General features: G+C 36.2%; 1 protein-coding gene across 4 annotated transcripts; it reads left to right on the forward strand.

The window, feature by feature from the left end:
• Positions 1-1029: 1029 nt before the first annotated feature.
• LOC306865908 (pleckstrin homology-like domain family B member 2) lies at positions 1030-24435 on the forward strand. Of its 4 annotated transcripts, none has more exons than XM_079410749.1 (18): positions 1030-1157; positions 4960-5076; positions 7873-8834; positions 10156-10485; positions 12845-12979; positions 14379-14516; positions 15244-15372; positions 15693-15848; positions 15949-16059; positions 16592-16681; positions 16788-16964; positions 17074-17173; positions 18671-18863; positions 19441-19531; positions 19616-19732; positions 20805-21024; positions 21796-21881; positions 22014-24435. In XM_079410749.1, the coding sequence occupies exons 2-18, from the start codon at positions 5022-5024 to the stop codon at positions 22152-22154; spliced, it is 3231 nt and encodes a 1076-aa protein (XP_079266875.1). In that variant the 5' UTR covers positions 1030-1157; positions 4960-5021; the 3' UTR covers positions 22155-24435. The 4 variants fall into 4 exon arrangements, with proteins under 4 accessions (XP_079266875.1, XP_079266876.1, XP_079266877.1 ...); XM_079410750.1 differs by having other exon boundaries at positions 16788-16934; XM_079410751.1 differs by lacking the exon at positions 15244-15372 and having other exon boundaries at positions 1059-1157.
• Positions 24436-25371: the final 936 nt, after the last annotated feature.

Genomic DNA, 25371 nt, shown 5'->3' on the forward strand with positions numbered 1-25371 from the left:
ATGATTAAAGAGTTTAGATAATTTTCCTATTTAAAGCTTGACTCTTCTGTAGTTACATCGTGTACTAAGACAGACGGAAAATGAAAAGTTGCGATTTTCTAGACCGATATGGCTAGGAACTATACTCTCGTTCCGGTGTAATAATCAAGGAACTTTGTTGCCATACCATGGGTGCAGTAGGTGCAATGACATTACGCAGCGCCTGAAAGTAGTCCCCAGCTATATCATAGCTAGTTACCTAGCTGGGACTACTTTCAGGTGCTGCGTAATATCATATCCATATCGGTCTAGAAAATCACAACTTTTCATTTTCCGTCCGTCAGCCTATTTCCAAAAAAAGTGGAGTGTTCCTTTAAGGCATTTAACATGCATATAATTTCATGAAACTCAACACACACATCAATATTAATGATAGTGTGGATCAGGCGCTCTATAGCGCCACCTTTTGACAAAAGTTGGTTAGTTTTTCAAACTTTGAACTTTTTTAAACTACTGTCAAAGAGCTGCCAAAGAGTACTTTAGTCATTATCTAAGAGTATAATAGCATAAAAGTTCATAGTCAAGCTATGAGCAATTATTAGTAGTCAAAATGAGGCAATTTGTATAGATATACTGTGTATATATATATATATATATATATATATGTATATAATATATAATAATTTTTTTAGCCATCTGTATGACCTAAATTACAGGGCACGTTTAGATGAAAAAGCTCATAGGGAGCCTAAAAAAATCAAGTGTTTTTGTTGGCTAGCAAATATGTATAGCTAGCAGTGAAAGGGTTGCTATGGTAATTGTTACCAGACCTTTAAGATATGTGTCATACATTACAGTAAGGAAACCTAAAATTGAGTTAAAATAGAGCCTGTTCTAACGTGTAGGATGTATGTCAAACAATCTCTGCGAGTCAGAAACATTAAATGCAAGTGAAGTGTCCCATGACAATACCTCAATTAGTATTTGTTGTGAAGTCTGTGAGTCACTCTGTGATCAGCCATAAATCAGAGTTTCACTAAGCGCGTCCCCGCTGAGAGGAGGCGTGTCCGCAGACAAGCACTGAGCATCGCGGCTGTCCTCTTTGTCATGCTAAACTGAGAGGACCGAGCACGCATCCTCCTCCTCCTGAGACTTCATCAATGGGACACTAAATAAAGGTTAGTTTATATTTCTTCAGCTGCAAGTAGAGCTCAAGAAAAGTTACTTGGAGCCTTGTGAAGAGCGGCGTTGGTACGATAGTTTCATTCAGAGTTTTATTGTTGGGAAATTAATATTGTGGTCCAGTTAGTCGGGCAGGGATTGACGTAGAGGTTTTTGAGCTGCTTTTGTTTTTGTTCTGTAGTAAAGTAGTTTGAAGGCATGTTTAAAGAACTTTAGACTGACAAACACGACGTGACGCAATTCAGTGCTGTTTAAACAGAGCAGCGCGTGCGGTTGTTTGCTCTGCGGCACACGAGAACAGATCGATATTTAACTCGCTTAATCCCGGTATATTAAAGCGATTATTGCTGAGTGCAGTAAATTTATCATAGTGCTCTCCTCCTAACATGTTCTGATGTGATTTTCAGATTTATGTATAGTTTTATTTTGGTGAGTTAGAATTTAAAATGTATTTATTTCCCCAAAAACCTTGCCAAAATATTTTATTTATTAATGTTATATTATGAATTTACACATAGAAATATTATTTATTTTATTTTTGTTGTTTTATTTATGTTTTATTGTCTTTTTATTGATATTTATGTATTTTATATTTCTGTTTTTATTTATGGTCATTTTTTATGTTTTATATTCGTTGAAAAAATCATATCAATCTTATTTTTTCTTTTTCATTCTATGTATTGATTTCTAATAATGTGTTTATTAATGTACAAAATATTTTAGTCTTTTACAAAAATCTGTGGTAACCAGTTTGTACTAAAATAGCATAGTTACTGTTGTGAAAACTGATAATTTAGTGTTACACATAGTTAGTGTAAACAAAGTAAAAAAAAAGCTTCTTATTTGAAGGATATCCCATATTACTTTATTATGGCTTTACACAAGGATGTAATCAAATATATGAAAAACCATACTGACGAATATCATAAATACTGGGGAAGTCGTGGCCTAATGGTTAGAGAGTCGGACTCGTAATCGAAAGGTTGTGGGTTCGAGTCCCTGGCCGGCAGGAATTGTAGGTGGGGGGAGTGAATGTCCAGCGCTCTCTCCACCCTCAATACCACGACTGAGGTGCCCTTGAGCAAGGCACCGAACCCCCAACTGCTCCCCGGGCGCTGCAGCATGGCTGCCCACTGCTCCGGGTGTGTGTTCACGGTGTGTGTGTGTGTGCATTTGTTCACTACTCACTGCTGTGTGTGTGCACTTGGATGGGTTAAACGCAGAGCACCAATTTCGAGTATGGGTCACCATACTTGACAATACGTCACGACTTTACTTTACTTTACTTTATTGCGGAGGACATGTCTGTGGTAGTACTGTAATTATTAAGTTAAAGGAACTACAGCATTGGATGGAAACTATGGTTACCATTGTAATTTTTAAGGTCAGCTGGAATAAGGAAGGGGTGTTTTTGCCAGAGAATTGGACTTTTGCAGTTTTTATAGAGTTCTGCAGATAGCTAAAAATAATAAAATCTTTAAGCATGGCACTTTTGGTTCTGTTTAAACAGGCTTTATCACTTTGGCAGGGGCTTCGTGTTGAAAGGATGACAAGTGCTGCAAATCATTATACAAAGAATGAATTGTGGTTTGTACAGACCCGACTCAGACCTGGAAATCCCAGAGTTTAGTAAAACTCACTCGCAGTCCTTTCCCAAAACCGAAAACTAAAGCAAGCTGTTAAACTTCAGAAAGCAGTGATTACACTACACATGATACAGTTATGGAGACATATAGTATGTAATTGTACACTCCTCCAGTCCAAGGCTGTGCTGATCAAATGATGTGCGTTAGGCCAAGAGGGAAGGGAGGGTTTCCATATGTTTGAGAGTTAGTGTCAGCCAGTGATGGAGAGTGTGAGAGAGACGTCGCAACAGACTCGAGAATTTGGCACATTCGAGAGAGCCTAATAATCACATACCATAACATTTCAGCTGACATACCTCATCACCTCATTCCACAGCATTGTTTCGATAACAATGAAACAACTGCCATGCAAATTCACAGTTCACACAATTGTTAACAAATGGAGCAAGATAGAGAAAATTCCCAGTGCTCTGCTTTTGTCTGGATAAGACAATCGACTCGGGTCTTCGTTGGTTTAGAGGAAAGCCAAAGCTTTCTCAGGTGGCTGGCGATGGTGAACTCACGGTGAAGGATTGTGTTGCCGACAGCGTAAAACGATCCCCCACTTCCTGCGCAGACTCCTCATAGGCAGCCGCAGACTGCAGGAGTGAGCTGCTCAGGAGAGTCTGATGGGAGTTTGAGTGTTCAGTGAGTTTCAGGAAAAGCCTGTGTGCTTACAGCATGTCTTTACAAATACATTATTATACATTTGTTTGTGGGAGTTTTGTTATAGAGGGCTTTAGATATTTCCTAAAAGCCTCCCAAACTATCTGATGTTTTATATTTTCCTTGCCTTTCACAAACCATAGACTTATTTTGGTTAGCTTCTCATAATTAAAAGAAACAAACCATAAAACCAATTTGCGTTTTACCACTTTTTAAAAAATTGTTTTCTAGTTGATGACATCGCTTAAGGAGGTTTTGTCAGATTAAAAGAATAGTTCACCCAAAAATGAAAATATGTTGAAACTTTACTTACCTTCATGCCATCCAAGATGTAGATGTTTGTTTTTTCATTGGAACAGATTTGGAGAAATTAAGCATTACACTACTTGCTCACAAAAGGATCCACAGTGAATGGGTGCCGTCAGAATGAGAGTCCAAACAATAATCCACAAGTAATCCACAGGACTCCAGTCCATGAATTAACCTCTTGTGATGCAAAAAGCTCTATGTTTGTATGAACCAAATCCATCATTAAGGTGTAACTTTAAACCATTTATTCTGGCCAAAATATGATCTCATAATCAATAATAACGCTTCCTCCAGTGAAAAAAGATAATCCTGTTATCCTCTCACATCAAAATACTCATATTTGTGTAGAACTGTTTTGGACTGTTTTCACTTGCTTTATCTTTGCATATTTCTTTGTTGATTCAGACAAGACAAATTTTTCACTGGAGAAAGCAATATTATGGATAGACGACTCATATTTTAGGTGGAAGTAATGATTCGAGTTTAGAAACGCCTTAATTATGCATTTGTTTCTTTCAAACATGTTTCACAAGATGTTAGTTGATGGACTGGAATCATGTGGATTACTTGTGGATTATTATGATATTTTTATCAGTTGATTGGACTCTCATTCTGACGGCACCCATTCACTGCAGGGGATCCATTGGTGAGCAAGTGATATAACGCTAAAATGGTGAAGAAGCAAACTCCTCTACATCTTGGATGGCCTGAGTGAGACTATTCCTTTAAGCTCACTTATGGAAGTAAAATCAGTTGTAAAAAATAGAAGAGAGGGGAAAAGAAAAGAAACAGAAAGGGAGAGAGAGGATGTGCCCCAGACTTAAGGGGAAAATCAGTCTTGTGGATTTAAGTCCTCCGAAAGACTCAGTGGACTTTGCTTCAGAAGAAACTTCAAACTGTATCTGAAATCTGAGCTCTTTCTGGATCTGTTTTTTCACTTAATCAAGAGGCTGGTCTTATTGAGTTGAATTCATTTCAAGACGTGTACAGGAAAAAGGGTTTTGTCTTCAAAATACCAAAGCTCTTTGTCATTTTACGTAACTTTATTTGGTCATAACTTTAATGCTACTAGGGAATGTGTATCATACTTGTGGGCTTGAATGTCTTAGGTAATGATTTATTACTGCTTAATTTCCTTCCATGTGCACAATGTTTCTATGTTATAATGACTATGTGTGTGTGATGTGGTTCTCCTCAGGGTGCACTCTTTGTCTGGGTAAATCTTTTTTCCATTTCAACCACCCAGACGACGCTAATCACATGAAGAACATGCTGCCAGAAAAGACTGCAGGACCCACACTGTCCCTCAGTACGGGTGAGTGACATCTTCCTTCACCTTTCCCCTGGTCAGCTGTGGATTTTGGATCCATTCGGCTGTATTTTCATAAACAGAGTGGCTTACTTGCAGCCTAATTGGTCCCCTCCATTATCATGCCGCAGACTGTTTTATACACAGGAAGAGTGCAATTCAGTGCCATCTGTTCTGCTCTTCTGCGCTATTTTGTGTTTGTTTGCTTGTTTGTTCAACATGTAAATATGCTCATCAGTCTCAATCATCTGTGTTTTATTCTTTCCTGCCACTTTTTTTAAACATTACCTTTAATTTTCCATGAATAGGTTACAGAATGGGGCCTAAAGCTTTTAAAAGTTAGGTATTTTTAAACAAAATGTCAGTGAAAGGAGGTGCTTAATCTTCTGAGAATGTTGATTGCTAACTGCAAAGGTCAAACTAAATATTATATGAGACCATTTATTTTCTATTAATTTGATATGAGGTTTGGGACGTGTCTATGTACAGATTAAAGTACACTTTAAAACACAAATCTGTGTAAATGTGTAATTATGACAATAAACACAAAGTAATATATTAAATAATATATATATATATTTATACTGCCGCTCACAAGTTTGGGATCAGTAAGATTTTTAATGTTTTTTAAGGGAGTCTTTTCTGCTCATCAAGGCTGTATTTATTCGATCAAAAATACAGAAAAAACAGTAATATTGTGAAATCTTATTGCAATTTCTAATATTGGTTTCCTATTTTAATATACTTTAAAATATAATTTATTTCTGTGAAGCAGTGCTGAATTTTCAGCATCCTTACTCCAGTCTTCAGTGTCACATGATCCTTCAGAAATCATTCTAATATGCTGATTTGTTATCAGTGTTGATAGTGTTGTGCTGCTTCATATAGTTTTTTGGAACATGTGATACTTTTTTCTTTGATTTTTTGATGAATACAAAGTTAAAAAGAGCAGCATTTGTTCAAAATTCTGAATTTGTTCTAACAAGTCTCTACTATGACTTTTTATTAATTTAATACATCCCTCCTGAATAAAAGTATTAATTTCTTTAAAAAAAAAATATAAAAAATGTACTGACCCCACACTTTTGAATAGCATTGTATGTATATTGTAACACAAAATTGTATTTTTTAAAGAAACTTTTTATTAATCAGAGAATCCTATTAAAAAAATATCACAGGTCCTCAAAAAATATGAAGCAACACAACAGTTTCCAACATTGATTATAAATCAGCATATTAGAATGATTTCTGAAGGCTCATGTGACACTTAAGACTGGAATAATAATGCTGAAAATTCAGCTTTGATCACAGACATAAATTATATTTTAAAGTATATTATTTTCTGTGTTTTTGATCAAATAGATACAGCCTTCATGAGCAGAAGAATCAAAAAAATCTTACTGATCTCAAACTTTTGAGCGGCAGGGTATATTATCTAGTCAACAAACTGTCAAGATTTTCCCAGTGTATGATTTTAATTTTTAGATACAGTCAAGAAGGTCAAGACTTTAGAGGTGGGACAAGTCAAACCATAATTTAGGGAGGAATGCAGACATTTGACAGACAGTTGTTTAATCTTATGCTAGGTTAATTGTATGTTACATAATGGTTTATGCAATGTCTCTCACAACAAAAGCATGGGATTTGTGCTGCTAATGTTTTAAAGTCATGGGATCCAAAGTGTAATGTATTCATGGAAAGTGCCACCTCTGCTTTTCTTCATTTCTTTTCTCTTTCTCTGTGGGCTTTGTGTTGGCTGCGAGACCTTGAGTTAATACCAAACAGTCATCTTACCACCATGCAGCCGCAGCTGTACAAATGACCATGTTACCTTGTAAATAAATGACAACGTAAAATCCCATCCATATGACTTTAGGTCAACCACTTAGCTAAAATGATTTACAACCCAAAACGTAGATAAACATTATGGAGTACAGGTGGTCCACACGTATGTATGTGTGTGTGTGTTCCTTGACGGAGACCACCACTGCTCCCACAAATCACACTCTGGTTGCAGAGAAGTTCTGACTTGGTTCCTTTCCTCTGCTCCAGTGCCAGAAAGTACAAACCGATTCTGGCTTTGGTTCTTCCATTTTTAGAAGACGCTTTTCCCTCTAAAACCCAAAGCATCCATATTTGTGTGGGATGAGATTTGTATGAGAAAGCCTTTTTAGTTGTGTAGTCAGCTGAGCACATGTGACCCTTGAACTTATGCAAAACGAAAGAATTAGCCAGCGCACACGTCTGATTTCTCTGCTTATCTTGTGAGATTTTGTAGTTCTGTTTGTGCATGTGTCTATGACAACCTTTGCAAACACGGAGCTTTTGTATTAGTACAAGAAGATCACAATCGAGGTTGTTATATTTTGTTATATTTCAGCTCTTGATTAGTTCTGGTTAAATGCATAACTGCTCTCTGTCATTTCCCTGAGGACATTTTGGTCTCAATTAAAATTTGCACGCCTCCAGATGTTTCATTTGGCTTAGAAGGAACTTCCGTCATGCATTACCTTTCCACCATTAGATATCAGTTGAATTTATCGCTAAAGACCTTGCATATTAAACCTCAAATGGGTCATATCACAAGGAATCAAAACTTCTGTGGTGTTCTGAGATTCCAAGTTTTTTCTCTTTTTTTCTCATTGGTCATGGAATCACTGAGCAGATTTTGAAAGATTTGAGAGGTCACAAGATATACAACAACAAATGAAATCTGGCATGACTCAAATTTTGTTCGGCCCTACTTTGGGTGCCATATTTGAATATGCACAGACATAAATACATTTTTTTTTTTTTTTTCAGATGCAACAAAGTTTCATTCAAATGGTGGTACATTTGTTGGATCCAATGTTCGTGGCACACGCTCCAAGGCGGAGCTTCAAGAGTTAATGGATAGCTTGCAGCGCAGAAAGTCTGCTCTGGAGGCCAGCTTAAAGGCTACTGCAGACCGCGGTTACCTCACTTTGTCCCCACCTCCCAGTCCCCAATCAGCATCATCCTATCTACAGGACCGTCCACCCCTTTCTATACGAGTCCCTTCCCCTTACACACCCGCCAGCAGTTTGAGCATGCCACCATCGTCCCATCACACAGAGCGGCCCATAAGTCCAGTCCCAACCCAAACTCGCACCCGTCACCAGTCGCAGGACAACCTGTTGCTTTGCCTCCCTTCGGAAGGGCGACACCCCAACACTGCCAACTCACTCCTTTCTATGTGGAATGGCTCTTCTTCGTCCTACATGACCGATGCTCTTCCTTCATCCCGCCGAGGTCCAAGCGGGGCAGCAAGCATGCCCTCCAGTCCTCGCTTGGGGCGCAGGCTGTTAGCAAGAGATGGGGAGTCCACTGTCGACCCATCGCTTCGCCAAAGGAAATACTCCACCGGCTCTCTGAATGGCCTGGGAGGACATAGTCGCTCTCTGCCCAGGTTGTATCGAGGAGATGTCCCGGTGCTTTCTTTGCCACCCCGACGTACCACCAAACCACGCCGCAGCCTTCCGTCCTTGGAGAAGCCTCCAGATGTGACCGTGACAGCCAACGTGACCAGCAATTCTCACCGGGCCAGCCTCTGTTCCGTGGGCTCTGCCCCATGTTTGGATCTAGGCGTAGGAGAAAGGCGGCTATCATTTGGTAAAGGAGGCCTGGGGCCCGGCATGGGGCCGAGGAGGGGCAGTATCAGTTCTCTCAGTGGAAAAGAAGAACTCCGAGATTATCATCAGAGACAAAGAGATGAGAGACTACGAGAACAGGAAGTGGAAAGACTGGTAAGAGGACCTTCAGTCACCCAGAGAACACTTACACTAGCGAGTCTAAAGCAGTGGGTCAGTGACTCAAATTTTAGGCTTCATAATTCTGGTTTGGTACAAATAGTTTCAATCTATTCATTCTTCATTCTTCTTGTAGTTTTAAAATTATGACAATGTTGAATAAGTCTTTAAAATCTCATATCACATGATTTAAAAAAATTTTTTTTATACAATATACATTACAAATAAAATAAATATATATAATTATATATTATATTTGTGACTGATACTGCGTTAGAGAACTTTGTACAATATTGTTATAATTATGTTTTAATATAATTAATAATACAATGATTATATTAATATCATAATATAGTAATTATATTATGAATACTTTTAAATCATGTTGCATTATATAATGTTATTTTTCATATTGTTTTATCTAATATAAAATGTGTATATAAATATATTATAAATATTTTAAGTGTTTATATTAAGTGTCTATATTATATTATATATCACTTTTGTGTCTATAGCTTACTTTTATTCCTACAGCCCTATAAATTCATAAGTTTATAGAAATCAATTTTTAAGGGAGGTAATTTTGTTAGTATTCTGAAATATTGTTTTAACTTTAATTCCCTATATTTCTAAGGCTTGAATTCAGCTCTTTGGGTTTTAGTTTGCATCCTTTGAGACAGTGGTGAGACATGAAAGTGTCTAAGGGACTTTGATCTGTGCTGTGTTCTTGGCCCAGAGCATTATAAGTGCGGTTCACTGGATTGTTCACACTCCTTCATGTGCTACAGACTTAACGAACTTTCATTCACAGCTACATGTGTATGAACCAGCTGGTAAACACACTTTAAATTAGTTTTTGCTTTACACGTAGACCTCTATAAAAACCTGAAATGTTCCCTCTAGAAGGTCACATGACTGAGCTAACTGAGCTAAAGCAGTGCATCTGATCTGACCGCAGGGGTGTGTGCAGTGTATGTATGTGTGTTTGTTTGTGTGCAACTAAATTAGTTCAATTCCACAGGGCCAAATTCCACAATGCACTGCTAAAGAGATACAAATCTTAACAACGTGCTTTATGTAAAATCTAATATTTCAAAGATTAACTCCAGACTATTGAGTCAGCCAGTTTTGTTTACAATATTATGTATTAGATACAATGCTGTCCAAAACTCTGAGACTGGTAGAAAATGCTTCTATTTTGCATTATATCAGATTACAAATTACATAATCTTAAATATTCATTCTGCATCATAATGTTTTTTTTTTTTAATCTGTCAATGATTATTGTCAATGATTAACATATTTCATTCCACTCTAGGAACGTCAGCGTCTTGAGACTATTCTGTGCCTGTGCTCTGAGCTGGGCCGGACTGAATTGGGCCGGATGGAGACCGACTCTGGTGTCTCAGCTGTATCGGACCTGCAGAAGATCAACCGAGAGCTGGAGAAGCTGCAGGTGTCTGATGACGAATCTGTGTTCTCAGACTCTGCAGCAGCATCTCTGGACAGCGGGTTTCTGGGTAAGGGTCGTGGAGAGATCATGACCCAGAGACAGCGCAGACTCAGTGGACACAGAGAAAGGGCCCAGTCACCCACTACCAGCCTGCGGAGCTCAGTGCCCTCACCCTCTCCACACCTCCGCAGCAAGGTGAGACACTGTGCCATTTCTTCCTGAATGCAAAAAAGGACTTTTGATTTTCCAACATGTTGCATGTACCATGAAAGCCCATTCACACCAAGAACTATAACAATAAAGATAATAATAACGATAATTATATTAGCTTATTAGCACACCAATGCACAACATCATTCTGTTTATTATAAGTTCATGATGCAGTTTTGTCGCCTGCCACTTTCATTGCTTGAGGTCTTTAAAGCAGGATAGATTCTGATTGGCTGTCAATGTTTTTATCATTCATTTGCTGGAAAAATGGTTTTAAAAGCAATTCCAACAATATTGTTCCTCTGCCGTATGGATCCTGCTGTTCTTTTAAGCTAAGATCAGTTTTTAAAACTATATCCTTATGATTACCGTTATAGTTATCGTACTTGTTGTGAACGGGCCTTTTCTGATGTCAAACAGTGAATCAATTTCTGGTTCAATATCATACACAAAACCTGCCTAATACAAAACCAATATCATACACAAAAGCATGTCCAGCTCATATTTCATCCCAAAATCATAAGGAAAACAAGTAATAATATTTTTTACAAACGAAAATGAATGTTTTTTTTGCAGTGTTTTTTTTTAATGATAATTATGTATATTATGCTCATTACTAAATACTTATTACTTTAATGTAAAATAAATCAATGATATATTATTGATTTATATATAAAGTTACATAATTTACATAATTTGTGGTATATGTCGTACCAAATTTAATGTATGCTGAATTAATTAAAAATATATAATTATCTAACACAAAAAATATAAAACAAAATTGAAGAAGCATGATTTTTACTAGTGCTGTCAAATGATTAATCTATCCAAAATAAAAGTTTGTTTACATAATATATGTGTGTACTGTGTATATTTATTATGTATATATAAATACACACACATACTGTATACATTTAGAAAATAATTATATATTTATATTTATATAATTTATATTATATATAAATATATTTAATATATAAATATAAAATATTTTTCTTAAATATATACATGCATGTGTGTGTATTTATATATACATAATAAATACACACAGTACACACATATATTATGTAAACAAATCTTTTATTTTGGATGCGATTTAATCGCGCGTTTGACAGCACTAATTTTTACTAATTTTCATTAATGTAAAAAATTTATATATATTTAAATTGTATTGATATATCTTAGTGTTTTTTAATTTCATCTACAAATTACATAGTTATTTCTTGCCACAGTGATATTTATTCTTACTATATATACACCATGTATTCAAATTTAGTCTCCAATTGTGTACTCGATATCCCAGATTGAACTAATGATGCAGTGGAAAGTATGCAGTCTTCAGGGATCTAAAGTATGCAAAACAGTTTGGGAATGCTGTGGAGTCTTTATATCTAACTGATGTCTTTCTAAACAGCACTACAGAGTGAACTTTGACCTTTTAAAAACGCTGACCTCGCACTCTTTGCGGCGACACGGAAAACAAGTTTTAAAACAGATCCTCTCTGCGTTTAAAGCACACAAGGTGTCAATTCCAGCTTAAGAGGGGGTGGTGGACTCTGTGGAAGAAGTGTTTTTCCATTGGATACATATGATGACATAACGGTGTGTTTGAGTTTAATAGACTTGCTCAGGAGAGAAAGGCAGTTATGGCTTCTCCTGCAAGAGGAGAGGAATGGGAAATGACTCTATTCCCAGTGGATTTACTATGCATGTGTGTGCTCAAGACACATATGACAGTAATTGTTGGAAAGAAAGACAGAAATGCAAGGAAAGAATGCAGATCTGCATATCATTTCCCCTACACTTATCCTTTACTCTCAAGCAATATTTCTTAATAAACTCTCATGTGATACTCATTTTGCTATTGCTAGTAACAGTTTGCATTTAAACATATGCATAGGCCCATCCGCTGCTGGATATTTTTGGTAAATGTCAAATGCATGGAGATTAGACGCCATTATCAGACAGTGGCGGCTATGTAGTCTGGCATCTGTTGCTCGGCTACATTCCTCTGCGCTGTCACTGGAAACCTCGTGGCCTCAGAACCGGCCAAGTTTATTCTCCATGAAGAGCTGTCATGAGGAGCTGGATATTCATTTTAGAGTTCAGGTCTCAATGACTGCATTTGTGAATGTTTAAACCATCTTTTCTACATTACATTGTCACGTATTTGTGATTATATGTTTGTGACTGTTAAATTAGTGAAGGAGAGGTGATGTTACTATAGGAGACTAATTAATCATGCAGGAGTTCAGCTAAACTTCTAAAATTGTCCTTATGGTTTGAACAAACACTGAATTTCCCAGTCATCATCCAGAAATGTTCTTTTTTTTTGTTTTTGCAGGTGTCTGAAGACATGCAGCTGAGACAGGAAGTGACACGTATTGAAGAGGAGAGGATTCAGGTGCTTAACAACATCGAGGAACTTGAACAGAAGATCAGAGATCTAGACACACAGATGGACGAGTCTATCAGAGAGGTGTGTGTGCTTTGAATGAGAAGCTTTATGTGTTTTAAAGTGAGGGAATATGTTTAATAATCTTTCCTGAAGCTCAAACAGTAGTGCGTGGGGCTAGCAATGCCAAGCTCATGGGCTCGATTCCCAGAAATCACAAGCCGTTTTGATTAAAAGCATCTGAGAAATGTATTAATGTAAATGTCTTCATTTCTGCCAGTAAATAACTCTTACAGATGGACTCGCTAGACTCTTTACTTTTATTCTGCAACGTTATTTTAGTATTAATTATATACTATAGAATTTTTTAATGTTTTGTTATGTTTTTATTTTAATGTAAGATTTAGTCTTTTTTTTGTTTTTGGAAGGGGGAGGGGGAGGGGGGGGGGGGGTTGTCATTTTTTTCTATATGGCTTTTTTTTTATTTCAGTTTCAGTCATTTTAGTACTTAAACTTCAACTTATTTAAGTTAATTGCCAAAGACACATTTCTAAATTAAAGAATATTTACATAGAACATTTTTTTCAACTTTATTTCAAGTACCAATTTTTTTTTTTTTTTTTAAAGTGCCTCTATTATGGGTAATGAAAGGTTCATATTTTGTTTTTGGGAGTCCCCAACAACAGGTTTACATGCATGCAAGGTCAAAAAAACACTTTCATTGTCTTATAATATGCATTTATTTTTACCTTATTTACTCAAGGACTCTCAAACGATTCGATCAACGATTCATTTTTCCAAACCCCCCCTTTGTGTGACGCTAATCTGCAGTGATTGGTCTCATTTTCATGTCATCTCGCCTGTAATGCCTGATAAAGCAGCAAGCAGTGCTGCTTTGTCTACAGCCGTTACCGGGGAAACCACTATTTTACCGCTCCAAAAGTGGCACCTAGTGGCAAAGAATTAATTTGCTTTTCCATTCAGACTAATGCGAAAAGACGAGGAGCATCTCGCTGCAGCCCACAAGATCCAGGAGGTGTGGTTGGATCCAGATCCAACTGCCACCTTAAATATACCTAAACCATCTCCACCCCCTGATCCCTAAACCTACCAATCTCCACCCCCTAGATGTGGATCCAACCACGCCTCCTGGATCTTGTGGGCTGCAGCGAACCCTACTTGGAAAAGACCAATAAGTGGGCGGGCAATATGCTAAAGTTTCATGTAGACGTAAACATGAAACGGCTTGGGATCTGTTTTTAAAAACAACTCGTTTCGATGATTCAGAGTCGACCCTTTTTTATTGAGAGACAATAAATTTTATACACGGTGCACTCTTAGATTTTAAACTTTTTCACTTAGAGGTGTGTCACACACTGCATGAAAGGTAATTTTCAAAAATCCATAATAGGGTCACTTTAATGCTTTTAGTTTTAGTTGTGCAGTGACTCTAAAATCAATAAACATTTGATTCTGTCATTAGATGGAGGTGGAGAGAGCTCTTTTAGACGGGGAGCAGGAGGCAGAAGTGGCTCAGCTACAGAGCGATAAAGAAATGCTGGAACAGCTCAACGAAAAAATGGCCAACGTGGAGAAAAATGCTAAAAAAAATCAAACTCGGGTAAGCATCAGGTGGCAATGTAGTTTGTACAGCTTGAAATGATTCCGTATAGTATATCAAAGCTTCAGGACAAAGTTTAGTGTCTCCAAAAATTCAAACATTCACTAACTATACTTAAAACTCGCGTGTGAACATTTTTACACAAAAATCTTGATTTACGAGCAAGTTTGTACTTAATAGTTCTCCCTAAAATGAAAATTTGCTGAAAAGTTTAATTTCAGGATGTAGATGAGTTTGTTTTTCATCAAAACACATTTTGAGAAATTCAACATTACATAACTCGCTCACCAAAGGATCCTCTGCAATGAATGGGTGCCGTCAGAATGAGAATCCAAAGAGCTGATAAAAACATCACAATAATCCGTGAGTAATCCACATGACTCCAGCCCGTCTTATGAAGTGAAAAGCTGCAGAAAATCCATTGGTGAGCAGATGGTATAATGCTATAGTTCTCCAAATGTGTTCTGATGAAAAACCAACTGATCTACATCTTGAATGGCCTGAGGTGAGTACATTTAAATGTTTTAGTGAACTATTTAGATGGAGGAAAACTTGTACTCCGTTATTAATGACAGCCACCCACTGACATCACATCTGCCTCCCTTTTTTCCAGTTGATCTCTTCCTTGCTCTAACCCAAACTTGCACTTTCTCTATTTCTTTGTCCGTCCTATTTGTGCCCATCTCATCGCTGTGTGCTCTGTATGTGTGCGCCATCCGTACGGTAGGACAAAGCCCTGTTGGAGGCAGAGAGAGTTAAAGTAGAGAGGCTAGCTGAGCTGATCTCAGAGCAGAAGACCCAGTTGGACACCTGTCCTGAAGCACTGAAGGAGCAGCTCCAGAATCAGCTATCCAGGGTCAGTCAGTTACCATGGTCTCCCTCGTACCTGCGCCCACCAACTATCCTGCTGTCTGTCTCTCACAAACACTTCCTGATGTGTTTTTTCCTCTCTGCAACAGCTCTGGAAATACCTTTTGTTCTTGTTGGTAGGCCTTTCTTCTCTGTGTCTTTTAACATTCCAAAGTTTCCTGAGAACTTGCCCTTGTCTGTTTTCTGTTTAGCACAATCTTGTGAATTGTTGCTGATTTTTCAGTTTAGTTTAGTTTGGAGTTGCACCATGATGTAAAAAATGTAATCTATTGCCTCATGCTTAGTTTTCTTGACTTTTTTTGGTAGGACACTGAAGCTTTGGAAGCGGAAACAAAGCGTTTTGAAGATCTGGAGTTTCAGCAGCTGGAAAAAGAGAGCCGTCAAGATGAAGAGAAGGAGACACAGACGCAGCAACTCCTCAGAGAGATCGCAGAATATCAGAGATCTGTTGTCACTCGCAAGGTGTGTAGAGGATTTGAATCGTTGGGTGTTTGTGTGACGACGAAGAGCTTTTTAAAACCATATTTTTTACTTCTGCACATAAAAACTGCATGCATTAAAGGAGAGGCTACTTACCCTGAAGAAGCAGTCGACCCAGATTACCCAGCAGGCCCAGAGGGAAAAGGAGAACTTTTTGAAGGAGAAGAGCAACCTCATTTATATGCTGCAAAGAGTGAGTATGTTTACACAGAATGTATTTATATAAGTGTTTTTATAAGTATAAAGAATACATACATAAACATAGTGCTTGTAAGACGTATTTTGACTCTTTGTCCACATTTAAAATGCATTTTTTTTAGTGATCAACTTTTTTTCCATTTTAAAAATATAAACATTAGTGTTACACATGCATGTAAAAGGAGCACACATATTTTTGCACATAAAATAAAATAACAACACTGAACAAACTATATACAACTTGCAAAGCCTATATTAATATATTTAAATGTATTAATTCATTTCATATCTTAACCCTCCCCTTAAGATATCATAATGGACATGTACAGCTCAAAAAATTATTTGGCTGTTTTTAGTTAAGTAGAACATGTACAGTTTTATCATTTGTATACACTTCTAAATATGAAATGTTTTACTTGAACATTGTGCTAGTACTATCTTTCTTTAGAGTAAATTACATAATATTCATGCATAATGTGTACAGATAGATTTGTTCATTTCTGAATGGTCTACTTATTTCATTTCAGGAACGGGAGAACCTTGCATCTCTGGAAAGGAAGTACTCTGAGCTGACAGGTGGTCAAGCCTTTCCTCTCAACCCTGTCTCCATGAAGGAGGTAACATAAACCATTTCTATGAGTAAGAAACTAAGCTCAGTAATGACAAACAAAGATTTTCAATATTGAAAGACTATTATTTTACCTGTCTTTTTGAATGTTCCAGCACTTTCGCTCTCTGGAGGAGAGGAGGCGGAGCAATGGCAGTAAAGAGGGCGGAGTTCTGCTAAGTGACGGCGGAATGTCCCGTAAAAGAGAGAGGCAGAGCTCCGGAACCTTAAACTCTGCCCTTAATCGCAGTCTGTCTCCAAAGGTCAGACAACAGATACGGAACATAGGAAAAGTATTTGATACCATCTTTAAAAAATCTTGAACATTTCAGCACGCATTGTTTTGTTATGTGGAAGAGAGGTTTAAACAGTCTCGTTTGCTCTATATTCTTAATCCTGTAGCCCCATATGCCGCTGTCTCAAAGCTCTAGCTGTGGTAGTGTACTCCCCCGCACTCTGTCTGTCACCTCGCGTGACCTGGACACCCGCCGCCTGCTCAAGGGTAACACACTGACCATTATCCTATGACACCGATAGTTCTGCAGGTCTACAATTCTACAAGTTTTAAGCAGAGAAATAATCATATTTCTGAAATCTATTAAGTATATATATTTGTATTAGTTAAATATATGCAAATAAATAATATATATTATATAAATATATATATATATATATTTATGTTACTTTCTTCAGTACACACTCTGCCTGGAGTTTTGTGTTATTTTTATTATTATTATATGTATACAATTGATTTATTATTTTGGATTCTATACATTTTCTTTTTCTTCTTTTTATTAATTTTATTGCTGTTTGACTGTTCTGAGATGACTGATTGAAATGTTCATAAAATGAAATGTATATGAATTATAATCTAGTTACATTTACAAATATATATATATATATAGTGAACATATACATTAATCTAAATTTCTGTAGGACTTTGAAAAATTAGGCTGCATATATTTGATCAAAAATGCAGTGAAAGCAGTAATATTATGAAATATTATTAGCGTTTAACCCTAAAAAGGGCAAAACCATAAAGAGACATCAGAAAATTAATTTATTGCTATTTTCCATCTTATTGGGACTCAAATAATACAATTTTCCTAAGGTTGGTCTCTTTTTTTTTTTTTTAAAGAAGACACATAGCAGATTATTGCTCTTTTTATTAATATTATTGCTATTTGACTGTTCTGAGATTATTCACTGAAATGTTTTCAGTCAGTTTAATAAAATTAAATGCATATTAATTATAATCTAATTACATTTATTACATTTACAAATATATATAGTGAACATGTACACTAATTTAAAGTTCTATAGGACTTTGAAAATTCAAATTTAAAACTAGAGATTAAATAATATAATAAAAATATCTCAATATATTGCTACCTGAAAGCATGTGGTGTATTGATGGAGCCATTTCTTTTTGACATTTCTAAGTGACTTGACATTTAATGAAAAAAACTGTCAAAAAATACTATATCTAATCCAGGGATCAACAAATCGACTTGAAAATAGGCTATTTTGTCTTTGCGTAGTAAACACACTAGCAGCCACATAGAAACTATATGTAATGTTGTCTGATATATACACTACCAGTCAAAAGTTTCGAATAATTCAGATTTTTTTAAAAATTTGGAAAAAGATGTCTCTCTTCATCCCCAAGGCTGCATATATTTGATCAAAATGCAGTGAAAGCGGTAATATTATTAAATATGATTACAATTGAAAAGATTCAAGATTCAAGATTTTTATTTGTCACATACACAATTATACAGGGTATAACCAGCAGTGAAATGTAGGTAAATGTAGGAAAATAATTGTTTTCTATTTGAATATATTTTAAAGTGTAATTTATTCCTGTGAGGCCAAAGCCGATTTTTTAGCAGCCATTTCTGCAGGATTCAGTGGCACACATTTTTTTAGAAATGATTCTGAATGTCTAGAGAAATACATTTATTTTTAATTTTATTACTTCCCCCCTTTGTTCTTGCAGCAGGTCAGCTGTTTTTGAATGACGAGAGGCAGAGAATGAGTGAGATGTCAAATAGGACAGTTTCTGAGACAAACGTCTTCCTGGAGCCGTTTCACTACATGGATAACGGACTCAACTTTGACACAATGAGTGTGGACAGTACAGAAAGCCTAGAGACCAGCATTTCCGCCTGTTCACCAGACAACATCTCAAGGTGAGACCATGACTTTGTTCAAGATAAGGATAGGTTTGTTCTAACAATTCAAAGTTTTTATTTTGCTTTTAGTATTTAAGCATATAGCATGTCCATTTTACAGATATTTACTGGAAACCTAAGATATGCTTTTTTTGTAAAATAAGAAAATTTTAAGCATATTAAACAGTAACACCCCCTTTTTACAGCCAGCTTTATAAACACACTATATCATGACATTGTTGCCATTACAATTGTGTGTAGTGAGTAAGAAATGTGTGTATCTCTATTGTGTGCTTAAATGCATTTATTACTGTTTATAAGGATGCTGTATAGACAGAAGGTCTGCCTTTAAGTAGCCTAGATATAAACACGTCCCGTCTGAGGAATTTTTATTGCATTCCAAGGTCGCTCCAAGTAGCTGAAGCTTAAGATGCTCAATGACACATTGCCAAATGAGGTTGAGGGTTTTAACCCTTTGGTTTTATTGGACAATACATTATTTTTATATGAAATTTGCTCCTATAATCTTGAGACCTGAAAATCATCAGCGTAAAACACGCTGTCTAACAAAAGTGTGCATGTGTGTTCTGTACAGCGCCAGCACAGCTAACATGGCAAAGATCGAGGAGATGGAGCGCATGCTAAGAGAAGCTCAAGCTGAGAAGAACAGGCTGCTGGAGCACAGGGTACATCAGTTTCTCTCAATCTGCATGCTTAAAGAAACCAATATATAGATGCATGAAAACAGAACTTTTCTTTCTTCTCTGCAGGAGCGGGAGATGGAGTTGCGCAGGCAGGCTATTGAAGATGAGAGGAGAAGGAGGGAGGAATTGGAGAGGAGACTGCAGGAAGAGACAAACCGAAGACAGAAACTAGTGGAGAAAGAGGTGAAGCTCTGGGAGACTTAGAGAGTTCAAGTGAAAGAGGGAGAACAGAGAGAGACAGAGACAAGAAAAGTGGAGCATAGGAAGTTTCATCTTAACGTATTTCATCAAATATATTTTGATTAACTATATCTAAGTTCATCAAAATAAACTTATTTAAGGATGCACAGATTTAAAAAAAATTTTTTTTAAGGCAGTCACAAAGAATAAATAATAATAAATGCATATAAATATTCTAATATAACAATTTTCAATTCTAATATTTGTACTTATAAAATTTTACCAATTTTTGATATATTTTATTTATGTGATGCATCATAAAAGCAAAAGTGTGTTTTTTGGGGGTTTTTTTGTATGCCTTTTTTTCATCTTGATTTTTTTTAATCTTGAGGGACGTTTTTCTTCTGTTTGATTTTTTTATGACATGAGACACAGCCAGGATCCAAAATGAACTTTTTGCCATGTCATCACTGTCAGATGATTTTTAGAATTTATCATCCATATAAAAATATATATGTGTATGTGTATATCTATATATATATATATATATATATATATATATATATATATACACACACACACACACGCACACACATGCACACTATACATATATACATTTACATATATAAATATGTATATATATGTGTGTGTGTGTTTGTATGATTTTTTTAATAGACAAGGCCTGTATTTTGCATCATAACTGTTAAGATATTTTTTGTCACCCATATTTCTAGATTATATTTTTAGCAGTTGAAGATCCTATAAAACGCAATAAATCAAATATTATTTATTTAGATAAACTAAACAAAAGCAGCATAAAAGAGCACAAAAGCAAAAGAAAAAATAAACAGTAACACAAAATGAATCACATATTAAAACCTAATGGCCGATAGTTTTAATTTGATCAGTAAAGAGTCTATATGTGTGGCTGATTAAATCAGTGCATCTCTGCCTCTGATCTAGTATGTAACATTCTAACACAAAATGTAGCTAGTTAAGCAGATTCCTTCTCACTCTTTACAATCGTGCATGCACGTAATTACACTAATTAGATTTTTGCTGTTTGTGTGTCTAGTCTCGTCCGCTGACAAGATACCTCCCAGTGAGAAAGGATGACTTTGACCTGAGAGGTCACATCGAGGCCGCGGGTCACCATCCTGAAACTTGTTTTCACCTGGCCATCACTGAGAAGACCTGCAGGGGGTTCTTGGTCAAAATGGGTGGGAAAATCAAAACCTGGAAGAAGCGCTGGTTCGTCTTTGACCGCAATCGAAGGACGCTGGCATATTATGCTGGTAATTACACTGAATATTTAGTCAAACATATCAAGCTTTATCAACCATGTCTGTGGCCTGCTGTGAATATCAAATGTGATTGTCTCTCATTTTATATGAACAGTTTGAAAATGTTCTAACAGTAATGCATTTCTAATAGAGACTTATAAGGCAAATGTTTTGGAGGTTAAAAAAAAATCTGAAATTTGAAGCATATATTTTGGGTAGTGCACTTGCATTGATTCTTCTGGTATAAGAGATATGATTGTGCTGTGAAACATTTAAAACATTTTACAAACTGGTAAATATCAACCTTTTATAATTTTTCAGTGAAAATGATCAGCAGGCAAGATATATTGAACCCACGGTCTATCTTTATTTTTTTTGTTGCATTTATTTATTGTAATAACTCCTGAATAAAATTTGGACAGTGAAATATAAACTTGAATTATTAACTAAAGAAGATTTATTAATAAGCGATTCAAAATAAATTTGCCATGAAACTAGTTTATACCACAGAGAGGCAGCACTGAGCTGTGCCCTTCACAAACGTTACAGGAGACAATGGCTACATCCAGCACTAACCTGCCAATCAAACCAGATTAATCATACAAAGATTTGATCTTATCTGTTACACACCGCTTTTATTTTACACAGTTATTTGTTATTTAAATATTTTGTTTAACCTTTTAACAACTGTATTATTACTCTGTATAAATAATACAGTTTAATAAAGGTTAAACCACATGCTCTTTTATAAAAAAATAAGGATGATAAATTATTTTTCTCCAGATAAACATGAGACCAAAATGAAGGGTGTTATCTACTTCCAAGCCATTGAGGAAGTGTATTACGACCACCTAAAGAACGCACACAAGGTGGGCTGCGGTACCATACTGCACATACTATGCATAGCTATACTGATTTTATGAAAAGGGTGCAAAATGTTCCAGTTGATAAGTAATTTCCTTCCATTAATCTTGTTTATGCACACTCTTTTATTCCATCAGAGCCCAAACCCCTCTCTGACGTTTAGTGTGAAGACACATGACCGGGTTTATTACATGGTGGCTCCTTCCCCAGAGGCCATGAGAATCTGGATGGATGTTATCGTCACTGGAGCGGAGGGATATACGCACTTCCTAGTGTGAGCAGGACTCATCTTTGTTTAACGACATTTAACAAGCCCAAAGTGACCTTCACACTTCAGCTCGGCCTGCTGAAAGGGTCCAGATAATGGGCTCATTTTCCACATCCCCCTTTCTGAAGAGGTCACACTTCTTTGATTCTCTTTTATCAGTACTGATTGTGACATGAGCGTCGACTGTTCGTTTTGCAGACATCCATGACCTAGTTTGGAAAAACTGGTGCTTTACCCACTGCGTCCTGTCCTGAGTTTACAGAGGCAGCTTTCAGACTTCAGAGGTACCAACTCTTGAATTTTTCGCACCGTTTTGTTCACTTCCGGGGTGAGACTTAGAACAGCTGTAAATAAGAAATCACTCACTCACTTTGCCAACTTACAATGAAGCTGGATATACCTCAAAGATTAACTGTCGTGCTTGTTAAAGCCGAACACCAAAAACAAACTGTTCCTGGAGTGCCATACAAACATCAGGGTATTGTTCAGCACTGTTTTCATATCCAGTACAGTACTGAACATGAATTTATAAACTTTTTTTAATATAATTGACCCTTGTATCTCTGTACACTTTGTATTATTCCCTCCTTTACCAAGTGCCTTACATTTGTCAGGATCTAATGAGAATAGCTATATATTTAGCTGCAAGACTTGTAGAACAGGCTGTGGTTACTATAAGTGTTCTTTTGTATCGACCAGTTGTACCTCCCTGATGCTCAGGAACATTCCAGAAGGAAGAATTTAGCACCAAAGACGAGCCGAATTTGTGTTTCAGCATGATATGAATGTAATAACTGACACCCATCAATTAAGATTCCATCTTTAATAATTTAGCACAAATGCATATTTTCATAAGATTTTTGATTAGGATCACAGATTTCTTGATTGTGTGTTGTACTGCAATTGACCAGCAGAGGGTCTTACTTTCAGTGATATTGAAATGATTACAGAATTTACTCACTTTAATCTGAAATATGAGATGTTAAAAGTTTAGTTTTGTTACCGCTGAACAAATCTATATTATATATACCATTATATCAGACTCGGGGCGTAATAGCATGTCTGAACTTATTGTGTATCTAGTGTTATTTTTCTTATGTAGGAATCAGTATATTTTCATTTAGAGTAATAATAATACAGAAACAATATGAATATTGATGTCAAGAAGAAATGCCATGGTTGTCGTATTAGGACAAAAATGAACACACAGGTGCTATCTATCAGTGGTTCTCAAGTGCTTTTGCTTCAGGAACCAGATTTTAAGAAGCCTTTGACGTCAATAACTAATGATATGGGGTGTTTTTCCTACTTTTTAAAAGTTTGTATGCATTTGTTTTACCATCCAAATGATGTGCAGTTTTAAATGTATTTGAATTTTATTTTCATATCTGTCATTCAGCCTCATATCTGGCAAATACTTCCACAATTTCACCAACAATTTAGGCTGTGAAATGAATTAATTTTAGTTTGCCAGCCAGTAGATCAATGCTCGGTGTTGGGAAGGTTACTTTGGGAATGTAATGGGTTTCAGATTACAAGTTACCCTATTTAAAATGTAATAAATAGTGTAACTATTTGAATTACTTTATTAAAGTAATGTAACTGATTACATTTGATTACTTTTCTAAATTTCTAATGAATGTTTCAACCGTTAATCACTTTCAGGGTTAACTTTAAAGTAGTACTCAACACTGATTACAGTCAAGACTTTCAAAATCCTTCATTCTTGAAACTAAATTATAAAATATAATTTTAAAGCACAGCCACCACCGAATCAGACTTTAGCACATCTTTGTACTTTGAGATCGTTCTGAGGTTAAATACAGATTTAAAATCGTAACAAGAAATGGTAAATATTAATAAAGAAGTATTCAGATGTAACCCCCTTTGTAATGGTTAACATTTTCATAAGTAACTGTAATTTAATTACACGTTTGTTTCTCAGTAACTGTAACGGATTACAGTTACATGCATTTAGTGATTAAATTGCGTAACACTGTTACATGTAACTAGTTACTCCCCAACACTGTCAATGCTGATGTGCACTTTGAGACAAAACTCTTTTCTTAGAGGTGCTTTTTCAGATTTCATTCAGTAAACAATACAGTACATTACAGGATAAGCACAGCAAAGCTTTATATACATCACAATATCATAAAATGTATCTTTTTTATATTCAGCGCTTATCAGTATTTGTTAAACCATTCTGTGTTTTTTATAAAAGCTATTTTTATTGTAAGCATGTTTTTAGCTCATAAAACGTGAACCATAATAAAAACATATGAACGAGTAAAACAAATACGTTTTTTTCATTTGTCTGTATTGCGAAAATTATGACGATACTGCTGGCTTTAAGCTGAATGTTTGTTTATATTTATTGTTAATTGTGATGATTAACTGCTTAACATGGCTGAGACATACAGGCCCTGAAACATGCACACCCTCTCACCTCCTGTTCACCCAGAAACATGTGATCAAGCGTGATTCAATTAATTCATTTAAAGTTCAATACAGCCCATCTGTCGCATATACTACCTAGTTTCAGACCCATGCTACATACTATAGTACATTTTGGACAGATAAATTGTATTACGTGTGTAATGTGAGAGTCCATTTTAGAACTCCTTGCCTCCTCACCACACCCCTCCTCTTATTGGACCCCCATTGGCTGACCTAGTGAGGTTGTCATAGCAACGTTTTTTTTTCAGTGGAGCATGGATAATTAGCCAAACATCTCCTAACAGAGAACATCTTTTCACCGGGGGTGTTTATATACACCGATAGGGAATAAGACACAAGCATTCTGTTGTCACGACCTGTTTTAAAGTATCAGGAGAGTTTATGACAATCCATGAGCCGAAGGGTATAGCCCTATTTAATATCAGGAAACATAGTTTAAATATGCCTTTGCTTTCTAACGTTTCATGTTTCAAAACAAATCTCTCAAAGAGATTATAATGTTAAGTCCATGTTTGGAAGCACATAAACGAAAAGCATATTCAGATGATATTAAATCGCTTTTTAATCCTATTTGTTGTGGCATCACCCGCTGCATTAAACAATTGTGTGTTGTCTGCATGTGTAATTGTGAATATGGCTAGCAAGTCGGCCATCATTTTATGCCATCTGCTTGAAGGGAGGGTCACTTCTGGTACAGTCTTTCTTGGCTAAATTATATTCCATTAGATTCAGACAATGCTGTGTAACTAGGGCTCAAAATAGGACCC

This window comes from Barbus barbus (assembly GCF_936440315.1).
Source record: "Barbus barbus genome assembly, chromosome: 47".
Taxonomy (NCBI): Eukaryota; Metazoa; Chordata; class Actinopteri; order Cypriniformes; family Cyprinidae; genus Barbus; species Barbus barbus.

What these genes read in the sequence shown, in the direction of transcription:
- LOC306865908 (XM_079410749.1), top strand. Translation starts at nt 5,022, where the DNA reads ATGAAGAACATGCTGCCAGAAAAGACTGCAGGACCCACACTGTCCCTC. An exon ending in CACCCGCCGCCTGCTCAAGG is followed by an intron (nt 17,174 to 18,670) that starts GTAACACACTGA and finishes TTGTTCTTGCAG; the next exon opens with CAGGTCAGCTGTTTTTGAAT. An exon ending in TCACCAGACAACATCTCAAG is followed by an intron (nt 18,864 to 19,440) that starts GTGAGACCATGA and finishes TGTTCTGTACAG; the next exon opens with CGCCAGCACAGCTAACATGG.